Below are 22066 nucleotides of genomic sequence, written 5' to 3'. Positions count from 1 at the left end.
CAAATGCTTGGGCCCTGCACCCACATGGGAGACCTGGAAGAAGCTCCCGGCTCCTGGTTTTGGATCAGCCCAGCTCCAGCCACTGTGGCCATTTGGGAAGTGAACCAGCAAATGGAAGACTCTCTCTCTCTCTCTCTCTCTCTCTCTCTGCCTCTCAAGTAAATAAATAAAAATCTTTTTAAAAAATCTGGCAGCAAAATTACTCTGCAAAAGGAGTTTTCTTAAGTCCTAACAACAAGCATTTGCAAATAAAGGAGAAAACAAGTTCCTTCATAATGCGGGAAAAACTCTTCAATGCTAAAGAATCATCGCAAGAACACAGAGAATGCTGCTACACTTAACTATGATCTAAGTAAAGAAAGATGCAGTGTTCTTAACAAGAACACTCCGTACTTCAAAGAGGTTAATTCTTCCCAAACCAATTTATAAGTCCAATGCCACCCCAAATAGATTCTTTGACAGAGACTTTAATTGTGTTCAGATATGTGTAACAGAGTTTACCATTTTAAACATTCAGAGTGTTCAATTCAGTGGCATTAAGTACATTCACGTCAAGGTGGGTATTCAGTGCCATGACTATGCCTCTGCTTGAGACACCCACATCCCCCATCGGAGGGCCTGGGTTCGAGTCCCTGCTCTGCTCTAATTCCAGATTGCTGCTAAGACAGACCTTGGTGGGGCCAGCACTGCGGCGTAGTGGGTGAAGCCACCTCCTGAAATTCCGGCATCCTGTATGGGCTCTGATTCATATCCTGGCCGCTCTTTTTCCAATCCAGCTCTCTGCTATGGCCTGGGAAAGCAGTAGAAGATGGCCCAAGTGCTCAGGCCCCTGCACCCACATGGGAGACCTGGAAGAAGCTCCTGGATCCTGGCTCCAGCTGTTACAGCCATTTGGGGAGTGAACCAGTGGATGGAAGATCTATCTATCCCCCTCTCTCTCTGTAACTCTACTTCTCAAATAGATAAATCTTAAAAAAAAAAAAGGAACAAACATTTAACTTGCATCTGCTGGTATATGATGAAGAATACAACTCAGAACAGTCCAAGGGGACAGGTGCACCAGACATGAGATAGCATGGAGGGGGACATTGTGGAGCTGCCACACCCACAGAAGGTACATCACACACACTGCACCTGTATGTGCTCACCCACCTAGGACCCCTCAAGTCTCACTTGTCAAGCTGGTGTTGTGGGTTAAGCACCTGTATGCGCTCACCCACCTAGGACCCCTCAAATCTCACTTGTCAAGCTGGTGTTGTGGGTTAAGCTGCTACTTGCAGTGCCCAGCAGCCTATACTGGAGCCCTGGTTCGAGTCCAGGCTGTTTCATTTCCAATCCAGCTTCCTGCTAATACACCTGGGAGACAGTCATTAATGGCTGAAGTACTTGGGCCCCCGCCACCAACATGGGAGACTGGGAGGGAGTTCCAGGCTCCTGGCTTCAGCCTGGTCCAGCCCTGGTTGTTGTAGCCATTTGAGGAGTGAATGAGCAGATGGAAGATCTCCCCATCTCTGTCACTCTGCTTTTCCAATAAATCTCTCTCTCTCTTTTTGAGGGTGTTTAAGAATACAATCTCCAATGAGCATCACCTATTTGGTCTCTCTGGTGATCAGGCCCTTCTGAGGCCATCCAGGGGTTCATTCACATAAACCCAGGTGTGGTCAAAGGCACCCCCATCACCCCGAAACTGGGACAGACACCACCGACCCAGTAGAGGCTCTCTGTCCCATACTGGGCCAACACAGCCAGACTTTGACTCACTTGCACCAAGGTAAGCTGTGCCAGGAAGGGGCCTGACTATGAGAGAGGCAGCTCCGTGACAAAGCAATCTCTCTCCAAAGCGGCAGACAGGTGATGGCTGCCTGCCAACAGAACTCCTATCCATGGGGACACCGTGTCCTGCCTTGAAGGATGTGAGGGTCAGGCCCTGGGGCACAGCCACCTGACCTGCTGCTTGGGGCAGCAGCGTCCCATATCAGAGCGTCTGGTTCAAGTCCCAGCTCCTCCACTTCCCATCCAGCTCCTTGCTCTGCGCACCCTAGGAGGCAGCAGGCCATAGCTTGGCCCCCTGCTGTCCACAGAGGAGACCTGGATTGAGTCCCCAGCTCCTGGCTTTGGCCTGGCCCAGCTCTGGCTGTTGTGAGCATGTGGTGTAGTGAACCAGTTCAGCGTTTATAATGAATAAAAGAGAGTAGCCACTCTAGGGCCAGCAAGGGAGGAGGGAGCTGGGGTGCTTACGCCCCAACTCTCAGGAGGTATTGGAGTTCATGCCCTGTCAAACGAGCTCCAGAAACCAGAGAAAGGGTGCAGGGCACGGTTACAGGGACGCAGTGCAGGGATAAGGGCCGCAGGAGGCACAGCAGGTGCACTGGGCAGTCCCTGAGCTGAACCGAAGGCAGGAAGCTCCCGAAGCGGCCCCACATCCGCTCTCTTTAAAATCTCCAAGAGTGTGCCAGGGCCACAACCTGGAAGCCAGGGGGCGGGGATGGCCGCGCTGCGTCAGAGGCAGACCAGGACCACACCGAGCCCGCTGGAGACGCGGCACCGGACGATTTCAATCCTGGCGGGTCTTCCGTCCCGGCGCAGGCGGCTGCGCCTCCGCTGCTTGCACACCTGGAGTCTTTCCAGCCGTGGCCTCTGAACTCCCCTCTGACGTGGGTGGGCTCCCGGGGGTTCCGAAGCCTGGCGAAGCTGCGAAGCCGGCCCGGAGCGGAGCGAGAGCCTCCGCCACGCCCTCCCGCAGCGGGACCCAGGGCGAGACGCGCGTGGGAAGCGGGATTCCAAGGCAGCTTCGTTTCGGCGTGAACACTCACAGTGCAAGGAGGAAACGAAACCTGGATTTCGGTCGTCTTTTGTGCATCTCTGGATTCTGTTTCCCAAGAGCGTTTTGCAGCCACGTTCCCTGCTGTTGGGAACCTGACGACGGGACGGCAGCCTTGCGCATCGCCGCTGGGCGGGCCGTGTTCTGGGCAGCTCAATCACCTGGCCTTGGCCTCCCCTAGCCAGCCCTGGGGAGAAGCCCTCCCACCTGGGGGCGTGGTTCAACATATAAGTCAATCAACGTAGAGGTCACGCCCCCTGCCGCCGTACTGGTTCTTTCTCTGGAGGCCACAGTACACCTGCCTGGATTAGGAGCCCCACAAGCCCCTATGGACCAGAGGAAGGGTTCAGCCTCGTGACCCTGCCCGGCCCTATTTTCTCCCACGGACACCATCACAAAGCTCACGCCCACCCCCACAGCCACGGCCTACAGTGCACCCTGGTGTTTCCCTGTTGGTGCCCTACCTTTGCTGGGACTACATCCGTATCCTTGCAATGACCTCTTGGACTCACTCGACCTTGGATTTTTCCATTGATACACCATGATTAAAACATCCGCCCAGGGTGCCACTCTGATGCTGGAATTTGGGGCACCTGCTGCCCGATTTGACCATGCGACAGTCACATCCAGAACTCCATGAAAGTCCCAGCCACTTATGCCCAGGGGGTTGGAGGATTCCCCAGGCGCATCTGAGGCCCGCGTTCCCTTGCCACACCACCTCTCCCCCGCACCTACTTGAGTAGCAGAGGCGAGCTGTCCACCTGTGCCACGTGCCCTCCTTACTGAGGGCTGAGAGCCCAGCCAGGTGGAACCTGCTGTCTTAGAAGTCGGTGTGTAGGAAGGACTGGGAGGGGATGGAGGAATGAGAAAGGAGCTCTGCGTGCTGTTTCGCAGGCTCACCATACCCCCAAACTCTCAGCAGGACGTTCTGCTTGCAGTCTAACCTGCAGGTGTCCGGAGTAGCAGGTCCTGAGCCCCTTGGGAGCTGCGGCCCCTGGACACCGGGCTGTGGCTGCACACAGAGCATGGACATCTTGCTAAGGCCGCAGATGTCTGCCGTGCCTGTTCTGAGCATGGGAACTGGCATTAATGTGCTGGTCCCACGCCCCTCTCCACCCCCAGGGACCCTTCCCCAGCCCAGCAGAACCCAACAATCCCAGACCTATCACTCTAGAGCTCAGCACGGAGGGGAGGAGACTGGCTCTAATGCAGTGCCCACTGTATACACAGCCCCTGTGAACACCAAGTGCAGCCGGCACTGCAGTGCTGTGTTCCCATTTCACAGATGAGGGCCTCGAGGCTCAAACCAATCACACGACACAGAGGCCCCGTCAGGCCCTGGACCCTGGTGTCCACAACTCACCCACTCCTGCCTTCAGCTGCCTCAGACCCTGGGCGATCTCTCCCTCTCTTCTGCCGGCCCCTGTTTGTGGCAGCTCTGGAATTGGAGACTAAGCCAAGAAAAGCAAGATTGCAATGATTAAACACCTACTGCACGCCATGCCCTGGGACGTTGTGTTGGAGAGTCAAGCTGTTATAAAGCCAAAGGAGAGGGAAGTGAAACTGACTCCCGGAGAGAGCTGCTGAGCCTGGATTCTCCCTGCCCTCTCTCCCCCCTTACTCAGGACCTGCCTGTGACCTGGGCGAGGATGGTCGCCAGCAGCACAGTGAACAGGGTGAGGCACAGGAGCTGCAGCAGCAGGGGCAGGTGCCCCCGGAGATGCCCTGCAGGGGAGAAGGACAGCGGCTCCAGGCCAGTGACAGCCAGTCCTGGCCCCCACCCCTGGGAACCAGCAGTCCAGAGAGGCAGGGATCTGACGTGCATCACAGCATGCGTGTTCCAGGAATCCAGGGAGGTGGTGCTTCGGCGGTCCGAGGCCCCTTATGGCACGGTCGGCCTGGGGGACGCTCCGTGGACCCCTCGTCTTGTCAGGTCACCCCCTCCCCAACCTTTCTTCCTGGCATCTCCATCCCTTCTCACCTCCAGGTTCAGTGCCTGGGTCTGCTGATGTCTTGCTACAGGGAATACTGCTGGCCTCAGCAGCCAGGGCTGAACCATGGTGTCTCCTGTCCCTTTAATGCCCCCTCTTTAATGCCTGTGAGTACCGTGGCAGGACACTTTGCTAACCACTGTCCATGCCCATCCACTCTGTCTGCCCGTCCTGTGATCCATGGTACAACCTCTGTGGGACAAATGAGAAGTGTGGGCAACTGGTCCAAGGTTATATGACTGCTTACTGGGGAAGTGGAATTTCATCCCTGGCCATCTGTCTCCACGGTGTTGGCCAAAAAGCATCCAACAGTGTCTAGGAAAAAAAGAGAAAGATACTTAGAGCTTTATTCTGAGACGTCCCTAATGAAAAACCCCAAGATCCACCAGCAAAATGACAGCAAAAACGATGATCTGTTCAGAGAGGAGAGTTCTATACAGCAAAGAAAAAGGAAACTGCTAGTGCATTCTACAGTGTGGAAGTCTCACACAAGAGCAACAGAACCAAGACATAAAGACCTCACCTGCCGGAGCTGACTTAATGTGCACTTCCAGAACAGACAACACTTGGGACTTGTTTAAAATCAGGGTTAGCTGCACAGGCTGGGGGGGTCGACAGTGCGGGAGGACCGGGATTTCTCCTGGGTGCGGGAAAGTCTCTGTTTTTGTCATAGAGGTTATTGCATGGATTTGTTCTTACATAAAAGTGTGTTCACAGTGTGGGCGTTTGGTGCAGCAGTTGGGTCACTGCTTCAGACACCTGCCACCCATCTCAGAGTGCCAGGGTTTGAGTCCTGGCCCTGCTCTCCACTCCAGCTTCCTGCCGATGGGCACAGAGGCAGCACGTGATGGCTCGAGAACTTGGAGCCCTGCCGTCCAAATGGGAGACCTAGATAGAGTCCCTGGCTTCTGGTTTCAGCCAACAGCTTGTTGTAGGCATTTGGGTGTTAACCAGTAGAGGGAGATCTCTCTCTCTCTCTCTCTCTCTCTCATTCTCTGTCTCTCTCCCTTTCAAAAACATACATTTTAAACATAAGCACTGAAGTTTAATAGACAAGAAAGATGTGCAGGTGGTCAACAGGTGCATAAACACAACATCACTGATCATTAGGGACATGCAAACTGAAACCATGGGGAGATTTCATCTCACACCAATGAGATGACAAAAAAAAAAAAAAAAACCTAGAATAACCAATGTAGGCAACGACGTGGAGAAATTGGAAGCCTGGTGCACTGTGGATGCGAAGGCAAAAATGATGCAACTTCTGAGAAGAATGGACCAGCAGCTCCTCAAAACACTCAAAGTAGAGTGACCCCAGGAGGCAACCGCTTCACTGCTGGGGTGCACCCCAAAGAGCTGAGATCGGGGAGTCAGTAAGACGTTCGTCCTCCCCTCCATGTTCAGAGCAGCCTGGTTCCCAGTGCCCTAAAGGGAGATGCCACACAGTGTACCTGTGGGCAGAGAGGCAGCCAAGCCGACCAGAGTGTGCACCTGCAGGGGAGGAGTATCCAGCCTTTGCCAAGGAACAAGGTCTGGTGTGCAGCAACTGAAAGAAGCCAGGTGCGGAAGACAAACACTGCGTGGTCCCACTTACTTGAAGTCCTTGTCATGGACAAATTCTAAGAAGCAGAAAGTGGAACAGTATGGGGCCGGTGTGGTGGTGTAGAGGGTTAAGTTGCTACCTGTGGTGCCTGCATCTCATATGGGGGAGGTCCGTGACCCCACTGCTCCACTTCTGATCCAGCTCCCTGCTAATGTGCCTGGGAAAGCAGTGGAGAATGGTCCAAGTGCTTGGGCCCCTGCAGCTACATGGGAGACCTGGAAGACGCTCCTGGCTCCTGGCTTCAGCCTGGCCCAGCTCCATCCGATGTGACTGGGGTGTGAAGCAATGGATGGAGGATCTCTCTCTTTCTCTCTCTCTCTCTCTCTCTAAGCAATGGAGGGAAAATTTTCTCTCTCTGACTAAGCCTTTCAAATAAATAAACCTTTTTTAAAAGTTTATGAGAATGCGTTTCTGAAAAGACTATGAATGTATTTTACAAATTTGTTGCACCAACGGAGCTTATTAACTTACTCCACTTTCCCACGAACTCGGAGGCACCCTCGCAAACGTGCACGCACCTGGAACCCAGTGAAATCCACTGTGCAACAGTTTCTGCAGAGCTCCTCCTCCACAGAGGTGGCTGGGTGGGACTGAAATCCCCAAACCTAACCACTGTGGTGTCTGGTCGCTGAGCCCCGCCCCCAGGCTCAGGCGGAGGGCGGGGTGGGGGGGAGCCCTGCCCTAAGTCACCTCAGTCACATGACTCAGTTTTGACACAAGACATCACTACCATCCAGGAGTTAGGGACAAATTGTAGAAAAATATATTTATTAACATCTGAGAAACAGAGACGGACAGATGGACCCACAGAAAGATCTCCCAAATGCTGGTTTACTCCCCAAGTGTCTACATTGGCTGGGAATGGGTCTGGTTGGGGCAGAGCCAGGAGCTAAAAATGCAATACAAGTCTTCCAAGTGGGTGGCAGGGCGCCATCGGGGCTGCCTCCTGGGGTCTATAGTAGCTGGGAGTTGGAATAGGGAGTGGAGCTGGGACTGGAACCCAGGCGCTCTGCTATGGGACGGGGGAATAGCTCCCTGGTGCTGCCAGCCTGCTGAATGAGCCCCAGAGTCCAGAGAATGTCCTCCGTGGAAAGGGTTCAGGGCATGGTTAAAGGGACGCAGTGCTGGTAGGGAGTCCCCGGGAGGCACAGCAGGGCAATGCAGACCTTCTGACCTCGCCAAGGAGGCCAAAGCTAAACGGAACGCACGGCGCCCCCCGAGGCTGCCCCGTATCAGCTCGCTTTATTAAGCTCCAAGTGTGTGCCAGGACCACCACCTCGAAGCCTGGGGGAGCCTGGAGGTGCCAGAGGCAGAACAGAACCCACCAGGGACCATAGGAGTTGGAGACCAGGACAGAGAGAAGTCCCAGGGCGCCTGTGAAGATGTCAACCCTCGCGGGTGGGCGAGGGGTCCCGGTGCCAGGGCGGGTGAGGTCCTGGCCTCCACCCCCGCCGAGCGGGCTGGGGCTGCCGCCGCGCGCTGGGGATGCCGCCTTCAGTTGTCGGCGCAGGACTTTGCGGGCTGCTTGCACACCCAGAAATTCTCCACCTCGCACCTGTTGTCGTTCCAGCCATCGCCGCTGAACTCCCCGCAGTCTTCCTCGCCGTGGTTGTTGGGCTCTCCTGGGTTCCAGTACTTCATGAAGCTGCAGGGGCCGCGCAGGACGTGAGCCTCCATCCCGGGGCCCCTCCCCTCCGGGGTGCAGCCTGCGGCTGAGCTTCTATGGCTTTGATCGCGCAGCACCTGCTCTGCACGCATGCGTGGACCCCACCCGCTCTGTTCCCAGGGCCACCTGGTAAGAAGCTTGCAGCGTGAGGATGACGCGGCCCCCTGAGCCTTTCATGAGCCCCTCCCTGGAGTCTTCCACCTGTCCGGTGGTTTTCAGGGAGAATCAGAACCGGTCCAGAGTCGCCAGCCACACCTCCCTCACTGACCTCTCCTGCTCTGGGCCACCCTAAAGGCAGCCCCTGGACCCTACAGGCTCACCCATGACTCGGCCTCCCCCACGCCTTCCCGGGAAAGCACCATAAAGGGTTGTGCCCCGGGTCACCCTCCCTGTGCCTCGGAACAATCCTGGTGCTTCCCCAGCTGCCTGGATCTGCGCTCCTGCTCTGGGAGCTGGGAGCAGAACCATCTATCTTTTTCCTGGCAGCTGTGTCCTGAGTTCCTGGCCTTCCTCTACGTCAGATCTTTCCTTTCACAAACTATGTTGGGGGATGGCGTTGTGGTGCAGCAGGTGAAGCTGCGCTTGGGATGCCGGCATCCCGTATTGGAGCGCAGGTTTGAATTCTGGCTGCTCCACTTCTGCTCCAGCTCCCTGCTGATGCACCGGGGAAGGCAGCAGAGGATGGCCCAAGGGCTTGGGCTCCTGCACCCACGTGGGAGACCTGGATGGAGTTCCTGGGTCCTGGCTTCAGCCTGGCTGAGCCACGGTGGTTGTAGCTACTTGAGGAGTTCACAAGCAGATGTTGCTCTCTCTCTCCTTCTCTCTCCTTCCCTTCCTCTTTCCCCTTCTGTCTTCCTCTCTCTCCCTTGCTCCCTCTGTCGCTCTTTCAAACAAATAACTAACTAAATAAAGTACAGTTTTCAAACATCTGCCAAGGCTGCAAGCTCCACCCACAGCTCTCTCTCTCTCTCTCTCTCTCTCTTTTTTTTTTTTTTTTTTTGGACAGGCAGAGTGGACAATGAGAGAGAGAGAGAGACAGAGAGAAAGGTCTTCCTTTGCCATTGGTTCACCCTCCAATGGCCACCGCGGCCGGCGCATCATGCTGATCCGAAGCCAGGAGCCAGGTGCTTCTCCTGGTCTCCCCTGCGGGTGCAGGGCCCAAGGACTTGGGCCATCCTCCACTGCCTTCCCGGGCCACAGCAGAGAGCTGGCCTGGAAGAGGGGCAACCGGGACAGAATCCGGCGCCCCAACCAGGACTAGAACCCGGTGTGCCAGCGCCACTAAGCGGAGGATTAGCCTGTTGAGCCATGGCGCCAGCCGCAACCACCTGCAGCTCTCATGATGGAATTTGCTGCACCTGCCACCCCATTGGGCGTAGACGTGTTCATCACATTCTGAACTCAACAAGGTACCCTCAGCATTGATGCTGGGGCTGGGCGGGGGCGGGGGAGGGGGCGTCGGGAGTGGGGGAGGACCCACCGGAATCACTGAAGTCTGACACTCAGAGCCCCGCCCCCCCCGGGGGGGGGCCAGGGTCTGCCCCTTCCCGTCGGACCCCACCTGAGCAGCAGAGCCGAGCCATCCACCCAGTGCCACGTGGCCTCCTTGTTCAGGTCTGACAGCCCCATCCAGGTGGAGCCTTTGGACTTGGAGGTCTGCTGCAGGAAGGACTGGGGGGGCAGAGGAGACATCAGGAGACAGCTATCTGCCCTGTCTCCCCCAAACTCTCGGCAGGAAGTTCTACTTGCAATCTAACCTTTGGCTGTCCAGGTCCTCAGCCCCAAGTGGGCTAGGATGGCTGAGTTTCTTGTACAGCATAGCCCCTGGACATGTGGGCTCTGATTTGCACGCACAGCATTCACAGTGTGATGTCTTCGTAGTCCCTCCCGCCGAGGGATATCCCATAGGCAGCATAGCACCAGCTCCCGTGGGAATGTTTACACCAGGGAAATAGGCAGATGCCACAGCCCACTGTGCACCTGTGAGTCGGGGCCTTAATGCTGGTCAGCGCACCCCTGGAGCTTAGGTGCATTTTAGGGGTCCCCTAAAGCATTCTCCTGAGTCCACATCATATCTGGGGCCCGGTGCAAAGCACCTGGGACCTCCTCAGGGGTGTCCTTCTCCCCCCTACCTTCCCAAGTGGAGTGGGAGGCCCTGCACCCAGAAAATGCCCCCTGGTCATCTCCTCTTCCGGACACGTGGCCCAGGCCAAGACGCACACCTCCCCGCCCAGCACACCTGCTCCTCCGCACTTTGGACGATGACCAGCTGAGCCCCCATGTCCTGGCACGCAGAGAGGGAGTCGTGCCAGTTCCGCTTGGACTTGGAAAAGAAATAGCAGTGTTCTTGGAAGAAAGTCCAGTCCCAGGAGCAGCGGCGGCACAGGTGGGCTGTTGGGGGAGGCAGGAGAGGGTGAGACCCCAGTGTGGAGGCCGCCACACGCCCAGCCACCCTTCCAGGCCTGGAGAGTCACGCCTGTCCCTGGGTGCACCACGCCCCTCTCCACCCCCAGGGACCCTTCCCCAGCCCAGCAGAACCCAACAATCCCAGACCTATCGCTGTAGAGCTCAGCGCGGAGGGGAGGAGACTGGCTCTAATGGAGTGCCCACTGTATACACAGCCCCTGTGAACACCAAGTGCAGCCAGCACTGCAGTGCTGTGTTCCCATTTCACAGATGAGGGCCTCAAGGCTCAAACCAATCACACGACACAGAGGCCCCGTCAGGCCCTGGACCCCGGTGTCCACAACTCACCCACTCCCTCCTTCAGCTGCCTCAGACCCTGGGCGATCTCTCCCTCCTTTGACAGCTCCTGTTTGTTGCAGCTCTGGACCTTGGAGACTATGCCAAGCAAATTATGCAATTATTATAGACCTACTGGAGCACTGCAATTATTACACACGTACTGTGTGCTGTGCACTGCCCTACACGTCAAGGATATTGTTTCTGAGGGCCAAGGTCTTGGCAACCCAGGTGGAAGACGAAGAAACTGACTCCTGGAGCCAAGGATCTCTCTCTCCCCTCCTTTCCCTGCCAAGATGGTGGGGGCAGAGGGGAGAGGCCGCCTAGAAGCCCCGACCCCAGCTTTCTCAGTCACTTCTCTCCCTTCTGTGGCCCCCAGCCCAGGGCCAGGTCAGGGAGCCCCAGACCCTCAGGACCTGCACCTGACCTTGGGCGAGGATAGCCACCAGGAGTGCAGTGAGCAGCGTGAGGCACAGGAGCTGCAGCAGCAGGTGCCGGTGTCTCCAGGGATGCCCTGCAGGGAAGAAGGACAGCAGCTCCAGAGCCACACAGTCCCTGCCTCCCCTGGCCCAGGGACAGCCAGGCCCGGCCCCCACCTCCCCCTGGGATCCAGAAGCCCAGGCCCCCCATCCTCTTCTTCCCCAGAGCTGGGCTTCTCGGAGGACCTCTCCCCTTCTCCCCAATTGCCGCACCTGCAAAGCTCTTGAGACCTTGAACCCTTCCCAACCCAAAGTCTGTCCCGGGGTCTCGGGGACTGCCTCCGATGAGATCTTCCTCCTCTGAATGGGCAGAGCAGCTGTCAGAGCCGGGCCAGCCGGGACCCCAGTGCACCCCCTCCTGAGCCCAGCCAGTGCCGACCCAGCCTCACCCAGGGGGCCCAGCGCCTGCACCCTCGCAGCCTTGGAGTCGCTCATGTCATCCACTGTGTCTCCACGCCTGGGGCTGCTGAGGCCTGTCGCCTTTAGTTCCTGCCCCTCACTCCTTGCTCTCGGAATATATGGTCACTCAAGAAGAGGAAGAGGGAACTGGGCAGGGGCTCCAGAAAGGACTGGGGGGAGTGGGGGTAGGGGTGGAGGGCAACGTGCAGCTGCATCAAGGCACGCGTGTTCCTGGAATCCGGCGGGGGGTGGTGCTGGCAGAGGTCTGAGGCCCCTTGTGATGTGGCCGGCCTGGGGGACGCCCAGCTTTCCCAGTCACTTCTCTCTCTCTTCCTCCCCTCTACCCGCCTTCCTGGCAGTGCCATCCTCCTAGCAGGCTGGGCTGCCTGGGTTTGCTGATGTCTTCAGTTATGGGGAATTCTGCTGGCCTCCGCAGCTGGGGCTGAACCGTAATCTCTCGTGATGTAACACATGGCCACCATCGCTGGGCATTCTGCCAACTGCTTTATACTGCTTTTAATTCTGTCTGCAATGTAAGATCCATTTTACAGAGGAGGGGAACCGAGGCACGATACGTTTAAGTGACTGGCCCGAGGTTACACAGCTTGTCTTGGGATTTTGTCCCTGGCAGCCTGCTGCCACAGACCACAGGGTTAACCAACAAGGGTCCAGTCACCTCCGGAAGAGACAGAAAGATTCGTGGGAACTTTATTTAAAAATGGTCCCTATTTGCAAAATCCCCAGGGCCACCAATGAATGAATGAAAACCAAAACAGTGGCCTCTTCAGAGTGGAGTAGTATGCAGCCATGAAAGGGATCGGATCCGTCCAACGTTGTGGGCGAATGTGACACAAGAGCAACAGAACGAGTGTGCATGGTGAGGTCCGGTTGGATATCAACTTCAAGAACAGGCAAGGCCGGCACCGCGGCTCAACAGGCTAATCCTCCGCCTTGCGGCGCCGGCACACCGGTTCTAGTCCCAGTCGGGGCGCCGGATTCTGTCCCGGTTGCCCCTCTTCCAGGCCAGCTCTCTGCTGTGGCCCGGGAGTGCAGTGGAGGATGGCCCAAGTGCTTGGGCCCTGCACCCGCATGGGAGACCAGGAGAAGCACCTGGCTCCTGCCATCGGATCAGCGCGGTGCGCCGGCCGCAGCGCGCCAGCCGCGGCGGCCATTGGAGGGTGAACCAACGGCAAAAGGAAGACCTTTCTCTCTGTCTCCCTCTACTGTCCACTCTGCCTGTTAAAAAAAAAAAAAAAAAAGAACAGGCAAGACACCAGTTGAGGGTTACCTGGGAGGAGGGCCGTGTGCGGATAACCCAGGAGAGGGTACAGGGACATCTTCTGTGTGCCCAAAGTGTTTCCATTTGATCTGAGAGCTGTGCAGTTTTTGGTATGGGTGTTATAATTATTTATAAGTGGAAAATATATACTTGCTTCATGATTAAAGATGTCTTGGTCTCATTTTTCTTTTTATTATTTATCTTTTTTTTTTTATTTGACAGGTAGAGTTATAGACAGTGAGAGGGAGAGACAGAGAGAAAGGTCTTCCTTCCGTTGGTTCACTCCCCAAATGGCTACTATGGCCGGCACTGCGCCGATCCAAAGCCAGGAGCCAGGTGCTTCTTCCTGGTCTCCCATGCGGGTGCAGGGGCCCAAACGCTTGGGCCATCTTCTACTGCCTTCCCGGGCCACAGCAGAGAGCTGGACTGGAAGAGGAGCTACCAGGACTAGAACCAGCACCCATATGGGATGCCGGCGCTGCAGGCAGAGGATTAACCAAGTGAGTCATGGTGCTGGCCTTTATTACTTATCCTTTTAAAGATTTGTTTATTTATTTATCTGAAAGGAATAGAAAAGAAAGTGCCAGATCGAGAGAGATGAGAGAAAGAGAGAGAGAAACTGACTTCCATCCACTGGTTCACTCCTCAAATGGCTACAACAGGCTGGGGCGGGCCAGGCTGAAGCTGGGGTCTGGGACCTCCATTTGGGCCCGCGAGATGAGTGACTGGGACCCGGCTACTTGAGCCACCACTGCTGCCTGCCAGGGTGTGCATTAACAGGCAGCTGGAGCTGAGAGTCAGAGCCAGGGGTTAAAACCAGGCACTTTGATGTGGGACTTAACCAGCAGCTTAGCTGATCCTCCAACCTCAGCTCCAAGATCTACATTTTTTTAAAAAAATCTTAGGGCGAATGTTTAGTGCAGCAGCCGAAGTCACTGGTTGAGAGTCCCATGTCCCATAGTAGAGTGCCTGCTCTGATCCCAGTCCCAGCTCCCTGTACTGCACACCCTGGAAGCTGAGGGCCCAAAGAGCTGGCTCCTTGCCACCCAAGTAGAGGGTCTAGATTTAGATTCCAGCTCCTAGATTTAGCCCTGGGCCAGCCCAGCCATTGCAGGCACTTGGAGTCAACCAACAGATGGGAAATATTTCTCTCTTCCTTCAATCCTTTTTTTCTTCCTTCTCCTCCTCCCTCCCTCCCTCCCTTCCTTCCTTCTTTCCCTTATTTTTTCTTTCTTCCCTCTCTTTTCTCCCCTTCTCTCTCTCCCTCTCTTCCCCTCTCAAATAAATTTAAAAATTTTTTGAAGGGACAAAGAAACTCGCAGATTCTGAACACACAGATAATTTCAAACCTCTCCTTCAGGAGTGGGATGAGCGGCATGTGTCGGAGCCTGTTTGAGCTCTGGTAAGAAAGCACCACAAACCAGGTGGCTGGAACAACAAGAATTTATTTCTCACCGTTCTGGAAGCTGCAAGTCCAAGATCAAAACCCCGCAGAGTCTGCTCCCAGGGAAGACTCTGCCTGGCGTGCAGGCTGACTGCTCGCCTTCTCCTTACATGGCATAGGAAGAGGTGGGGTCTCTGGCCTCTCCTCCTTTCTACTTTTTACAGTGAGAAAAGACCGTCTTTTCATTAATACATGGAGATAAACTAGAAGATGAAAGGCAAAAATTCATCATAAATCGTCAGGGGAGAAAGCATTCTGTTTGGCTTTCAGGGGGTGTGAAGCAGTGAATGTGCCAGCTCTGTCCCCTGTGTCTCCAGAGGCAGGAAGGTCCCCAGATTTTCAGGAAGTCCACAGTGGAGCACCAAGGATGTGTCAAGCCAGGCAGACCCAGCTTCAGACCCCAGCCCTGGCTTCCTGCTGGTGAGGGCTCAAGCACTCGGGTCCCTGCCACCCACATAGGAGATCCACTCTGAGCTCAGGGCTCCTGGCTTCTGCCTGGTCCAGCCTCGGCTGTTGCAGGTATTTGAGGAGCGAACCAGTGGATGTGTGTGGGTGTATATATGTGTTTGTGTGTGTGTTGATTGGGTGTGAGTTGTATTGTATATGTGTATTATATACGTATTGTATATGTGTGCATGTGTGTGCGCACATTTTGTGTAGGAGTGTGTAAGCATATTGTGTGTGATTGCGTGTGTGTACATGCTGCATGCATGTGTTTCAGTGCACCTGTGTCATTATGTGTGTGCATGTACACATGTTAGTGAATCACCTACAAAGTGGTGCTTCTTGTGTGTGACTGTGGTGTGCGTGTTCTGTTTGCATCATGTGTACATTGTGTTGTAATGTACATTTTGTGTGTGTGTAAGTGCACATATGCACATGAGTACGAGTTGCATGTGTTTGCATGAGTGTGAGCATATTTTGTGTGTCTGCACAAGTGTATCTGTATGCTTATGCATGTACATATATTTATAAATGTGCTTATGTGTGCCTCATACATGTGTGTTCTGTGTACTGTGTTGTACATGTGTTGTATGTGTGTGGGTGTGTGTAGGTGTGCATGTTTATAAATGTGCATATGTGTGTGTTGTACACATGTGTTTTGTGTGTTGTTGTATGTGTGTATATGTATTGTATGTGTGCATATGTGTTTATAAATGTTCATACTGTGCCTTGTACATATGTGTGTTCTCTGTGTGTTGTATATGTGTGATTGTGTGCAGGTGTGTATGTGTGGTTATAAATGTGCATGTGTATCTTGTACATATGTGTGTTCTCTCTTTGTTGTACATGTATGTTGTATGTGTGTGGGTGTATGCAAGTGTGTATATGTTTATAAATGTGCATGTGTGTGTCTTGTACACATGTGTCTGTGTATGTGTGTATATGAATGTATAAATGTGCATGTATGTGTCTGGTACATGTGTGTGTCCTGTGTATGTGTTGTGCAGGTGTGTGTGTTCCCCTTTGTCTACTGAGGAGCTCTGGGAGCCGGGATACCCACCACCCAGCTCTGGGTTTCTGAACGCCAGTCTCCACTAGGGAGCACCCAGGGCTCTTTGGGAAGATGGCTGGTGCCAGAGGGGAGACAGGGGCAACCAGAGCCTGCAGTTGGGCCGGAAAGGGAGGAGAAGGGGTCAGCTGGCGGCGGGGAGGGCTGCGTGCACAGGACACAGGGGCCAGCGTGAGAGGCTTCCCCTGGCTAAATCAAAGACAACTTCAGCATCAAAAAAAAACCAAAAACGACATGTCAGCAAATTGCCAAAGAAAAATGCATCTTTCTACAAAATCAACGGAGGAAAAAAGAGGCAAGATTTGACATAATCAACATTTTTCAGAACTCTGGAAATTCACCAAAAGCTTCCAGTAATTCAGGGAGCATTTAGCTTAAACACACACACACACATAAAAAACAGCAAGATCTATGAAATGTTAATTTAGCCTAGGCCTACTCGCTCCACCCCAGCTCAGCAGCAGTGTGGAAAATAGCTGCCTATGTTCTTTTCAAAATCCTTTTATCTAGTTATTTATTTGATAGACAGAGCTGTCATCCACTTGTTCACTCCGTTAATGCCCACAAACACCGGGGCTGGGCCAGGTCAAAGCTGGAAACCAGAAACTCAACTTGAGTCCCCCATGTGGGTGGCAGGAGCCCAACTGTGTGGGCCATCACTACTATCTCCCAGGGCCCACACTTGCAGGAAGCTGGAGCTGGGATCAGAAGCAGGACTTGAACCCAAGCACTCTGGGATAGGATGTGGGCAGCTCACCTGGTGGCTTAGCCACTGTGCCAAGCGCCCACCCCGGCCCGTGGTCTTCATGCTGGAAACACAGCAGAGCTCCAGTGGCTTTCAAAGCCTCACACCCGAGAAGAATCGGGGAGATGCCAAGAAGATTCTACTCACAAAGGCTGGTCTTTGAGCCCACTTGAACTTGCTTGCTTGTTGTAGCACCAGAGCTGCCTGAGGTGATGGATCAAAGTTGGAGGAAAGGAGAGCCTAGCCAAACCTCTTACAAGGGGAAAGGCAGGAATGAGATGCCCTTAGGGTTTTTTATATTTTTTTTTAGAATTTTAATTATTTATTTGAGAGGCAGAGTTAACAGACAGAGAAAGGGAAAGACAGAGAGAGAGAGAGAGAGAGGTCTTCCAACCACTGGTTCACTCCCTAGATGGTCGCAAAGGCAGGAGCTGGGCAGATCCAAAGCCAGGAGCCAGGAGCCAGAAGCTTCTTCTGGGTCTCCCACATGGATGCAGGGACCCAAGGGCTTGGGCCATCTTCTGCTGCTTTCCCAAGCCATAGCAGAGAACTGGATCAGAAGTGGAGCGGCCGGGACTCGAACCACAGGTGGAGGTTTACCCTACAATGCCACAGCGCTGGCCCCCACCTTAGGGGGCCTATGTTGCAGCCTATTCCTGGAAATCTGCTATGGTTTGACTGTGACTTTTCTCCCACTGAAACTCCTTTTGAAACTTAATCCTCTTGCGTGGCAGTGCTGGGAGGTGGAGCCTAGTGGGAGGTTAATGGATTGATGTGTTGTTGTTTGTGCGAATATCTTTTCTCAGCTATCATAAGAGCTCAACGGCCACATCGCTTGCATTTACTGCCAAGAGTTGAGGCCGCACAAAGTCGTAGCTGCCAGTGCCACGATCTTGCACCTTCAGAACTGTGAGCTGAAATAAACCTCTTTCCTTCACTATAAATTCTCTGATCTTACATATTCTATTAGAGCAACACAAAACGAACACACACAGAGAGACACACACACATACACACGTGTGTGTCCGCCTCCAGGAAAGACCTGACAAGACCAAGGTCTCCTCTCTGGCTGACACGGGACCTCCTGTGCAGGCAGGAAGCGAAGGCTAAGGCAGAGCTGCAGACTCCCCGGCTGGGCCCCAAGAGGCGGACAGAGATCCTTGACAAACACCAACAGGAATTCTGGAAATCCCTGTTCGGTTGCTAGGTAACCATTAAGCAAAGCTACTCCTGCAGTCTCTGGTCAATCGCTGGCTGTCCATTAGTAGTTGAGCACAGACTTCAGTGGCTATACCTGACAGAGAATGCAGAATCCATTCGAAGAAATCATTAACCAAGTAAACAACCAGCAACAACAGACCTTGAGGTTTATATATGATTTCTGTAGTGGCTATATTTTATAATTTGAAAAATCTAGTTTTCAAAAAAAAAACTATTATAACATATGCAAAGACAAGACTATTTCTACACAGAGGGGAAAATGTACATAGGAATTGTCCTGAGAAAGCCCAGATGTTGGACTTAACTAGACAAGGACTTTAAATGTTTATTTTTATGTCTTTGAGAGGCAAAGGTACAGATAGAGAGGAGGAGAGAAAGAGAGAGACAGAGAGAGATCTTCAATCTGCTGGTTCACCCCCCAAATGGCCCTAATGGCCAGGACTGGGCCAGGCCAAAATCACTAGCCCAAAGCCTTCTCCAGGTCTCCCTTCTGGGTTCAGGAGCCCAGGCACTTGGGTCATCTTCCACTGCTTTCCCAGGAGCATCAGTAGGGAGCTGGATCAGAAGTAGAGTAGCTGGGTTGTTTTTTGTTTTGTTTTTGTTTTTGTTTTACAATTTATTTTATTTATTTGACAGAGTTACAAAGAGAGGTAGGTACACATACAGAGAGAGAGAGAGAGAGACTGAGAGAGAGACAGAGAGACAGAGAGAGGTCTTCCATCTGCTGGTTCACTCCCCAAATGGCTGCAATGGCCAGAGTTGAGACGATCTGAAGCCAGGAGCCAGAAGCTTCTTCTGGGTCTCCCACGTGGGTACAGGAGTCCAAGGACTTGGGCCACCTTCTGTTGTTTTCCCAGACCACAGCAGAGAGCTGGATCAGAAGCAGAACAGCTGGGACCCGAACCAGTACCCATATAGGATGACAGCACTGCGGGCTGGGGCTTTAACCGACTATGCTACAGTGCTGGCCCCAAGCAGCTAGGTTTGAACCAAGGCCCATAGGGGGTGCCAGCATCATAGGTGGAGGCTTAACCCACTACACCACAACACTGCACCCCAAATACTATAAATAAGCTATTTTGAAAGGATAGAAGGAGAGAGAGAGAGAGATCTTCCACCTGCTGGTTCACTCCACAAATAGTTGCAGGGCTGGGCCAGTCCAAAACTAGCAGCCTGAAACTCCATCTAGGTCTCCCATGTGGATGGCAAGGACCCAAAAACTTGGGTCATCTTCTGCTGTTCTCTGTTAGTGTGCCTGGGAAAGCAGCCGAGGATGGCCCCTGCACCCACGTGGGAGACCCGGATGAAGCTCCTGGCTCTTGGCTTTGGTCCCACCCAGCCCTGGCTGTTGCAGCCATTTGAGGAATGAACCAGCAGATAGAAGATTAATTTCTCTCTCTCTCTCTCTCTCTCTCTCTCTCTCTCTCTCTCTCTCCCCCCCCAACCCCCATAACTCTGCCTTTCAAATAAATACAAATAAATCTTTAAAAAAATGTTCTAGGCCGGCTCCGCGGCTCACTAGGCTAATCCTCTGCCTGCGGTGCCAGCACCCCAGGTTCTAGTCCCGGTTGGGGCGCCAGATTCTGTCCCGGTTGCTCCTCTTCCAGTCCAGCTCTCTGCTATGGCCCGGGAGTGCAGTGGAGGATGGCCCAGGTCCTTGGGCCCTGCACCCACAGGGGAGACCAGGAGGAAGCACCTGGCTCCTGGCTTCGGATCGGTGCAGTGTGCCAGCCATAGCAGCCACCTGGGGGTTGAACCAACGGAAGAAGGAAGACCTTTCTCTCTGTCTCTCTCTCTCTCTCACTGTCTAGCTCTGCCTGTCAAAAAAAAAAATGTTCTAAAAGAAAAAGCTATCAGCCAAGAATTCTATATTGAGCTAAAGTAGCTTTTCTGCCATTGATAGGAATAATAAAATCAGATGGAAACACACAGCAATGAACGAAACTTGAAAATAGTGTGCGGGGAGAAAGAAGTCAGGCATAGATGGTCACATAAGATGGGGTCCACGTGACTATTCACACAACGGGCCAGGCTCCGGGACACCTGCTAATAGGCACCCTCATCCCGTCCCATGTTCTTCAGCTCCAGCCATAGATGTCGGGGAGCCCAGCCATGCCACCCCCACGCCCTGCCCAAGCTCCTGCCCCTCAGAGCCTGTGAGTGAGCCTATTAAAAACCATCGCTGTTTTATGTCGCTAAGTCCTGGGCTGGTTTCTTACACAGCAATAAAAAAACAAAGCAAACTGGAACAGCTGTTCTTGCTCAAGGCTGGGGTTGGTCGGTGGAGAGCCCAGGCCACGAGGAGGAGGCAGCCGGATGCCTGTCATGTCCCAGGCGAGCTCAGGCTTGCTCCTGGGAAGCTGGGGAGTGGCCAGAGCAAGGCAACACAGCTGAGCAGACGGCTCCAGGAGCCTGCACCCCACAGACAGAGCCAGAAAGCAAGCAGAAATCTCAGCCCTGACGTTGCCAGAACTCTGGGCTACAAAGATTCACAGCACTCAAGCGAATGCTGCGCCAAGAAGCAGCCGCTGGCCGGCGCCACGGCTCAACAAGCTAATCCTCCGCCTTGTGGCGCCGGCACACCGGGTTCTAGTCCCGGTCGGGGCACCGATTCTGTCCCGGTGCCCCTCTTCCAGGCCAGCTCTCTGCTGTGGCCAGGGAGTGCAGTGGAGGATGGCCCAAGTGCTTGGGCCCTGCACCCCATGGGAGACCAGGAGAAGCACCTGGCTCCTGGCTTCGGATCAGCACGGTGCGCCGGCCGCAGCACACCAGCCGCGGCAGCCATTGGAGGGTGAACCAATGGCAAAAAGGAAGACCTTTCTCTCTGTCTCTCTCTCTCTCTCTCTCACTGTCTACTCTGCCTGTCAAAAATAAAAAAAATAAAAAATTTTTTAAAAAAAGAGGAAGCAGCCGCCTTCGGGAGCAGGCCTCTGGCCCAGTGGTTCAGACACTGCCTGGAATGCCCGGATCCCCTGCTGGAAGAGCCTGGGGGTGCTGTGGTACAGCCAGTAAATGTAGGTGATGCCGGCATCCCATATGGGCCCTGGCTGGTGTCCACTTCAGATCCAGCTCGCTGTTAATGGCCTGGAAAAGCACTGGAGGATGACCCAAGTTCTTGGGCCCCTGCACCCACGTGGGAGACCCAGATGGAGTTCCGGGCTCCTCACTTTGGCCTGGCCCAGCCCTGGCTGTTGCAGCCATCCGGGGAGTGAACCAGCAGATGGAAGACCTCTCTCTGTCTTTCAAATAAATAAATAAATAAAAGATATTTTTAAAGAGACACATGTGTATACAAGGGGTTTAGCAAGCCAGGGGCCTCCTAGGACAACACACACACTCAGACGACCTCCAGGCTTTGCCTTAGGTTGACCCCTAAGTTCAGTACAAGCCTGGGTGAGTGCAGAGCGAGCGCTCGGGCAGAGCCAGTCTACAAAGACCGAGGCGGGTTTTGTGTTTCGTGCTTCTTTGCTGGCTATTTTAGCTCCTGGGGCTGCAAAACAAAAATATGTCAAAATATTAACAGAACACAAACTAAGGAACAGAGACATCAGGGACCACGTATAATAAGGACTACGGTCTCTGAAAAACTATCTTGGCCAAGTCACCAAAGGGATTGCTACAGCCTTCAGCAATAAGGCTCAACAAACCAGGGCCGGCGTAGTGGGTAAAGCCATCTGCAGTGCTGGCATCCCATATGGGCACCAGTTCCAGTCCTGGCTGCTCCTCTTCTGATCCAGCTCTCTGTTGTGGCCTGGGAAAGCAGTAGAAGACGGCCCAAGTGCTTGGGCCCCTGCACCCCAAGTGGGAGACCCGGAGGAAGCTCCTGGCTCCTGGCTTCGGATGGCTGCAGTTCCAGATGTTGCAGCCATTTGGGGAGGGAAACAGAAGATGGCCTGGGAAAACAGTAGAAGATGGCTCAAATGCTTAGGCTCCTGCACCCATATGCAAGACCTGGAAGAAGCTCCTGGCTCCTGGCTTTGGATCCATGCAGCTGCAGCTGTTTTGGCCATCTAGGGAGTGAGCCAGCAGATGGAAGACCTCTCTCTCTCTCTCTCTCTCTCTCTGCCTCTGCCTCACTGTAACTCTGCCTTTCAAATAAATGAATAAATCTTGGAAGGAAGGGAGGAAGGAAGGAAGGAAGGAAGGAGGGAGGGAGGGAGGGA

General features: G+C 54.0%; 1 protein-coding gene across 1 annotated transcript; it reads right to left on the bottom strand.

The window, feature by feature from the left end:
• Positions 1–7909: 7909 nt before the first annotated feature.
• Positions 7910–11737, bottom strand: CD209 (CD209 molecule). The gene is made up of 7 exons (XM_062179355.1): positions 11692–11737; positions 11516–11602; positions 11251–11337; positions 10836–10922; positions 10321–10472; positions 9643–9752; positions 7910–8060 (listed from the first exon to the last, which is right to left on the bottom strand). The coding sequence occupies exons 1-7, from the start codon at positions 11735–11737 to the stop codon at positions 7910–7912; spliced, it is 720 nt and encodes a 239-aa protein (XP_062035339.1).
• Between the last annotated feature and the right edge of the window lie 10329 nt (positions 11738–22066).

The sequence above is a fragment of the Lepus europaeus genome, chromosome 20 (genome assembly GCF_033115175.1).
Source record: "Lepus europaeus isolate LE1 chromosome 20, mLepTim1.pri, whole genome shotgun sequence".
NCBI classification, from domain to species: domain Eukaryota; kingdom Metazoa; phylum Chordata; class Mammalia; order Lagomorpha; family Leporidae; genus Lepus; species Lepus europaeus.
Note: the sequence above shows the minus strand (reverse complement) of the source record. Positions and strands in the feature narration are given on the sequence as shown.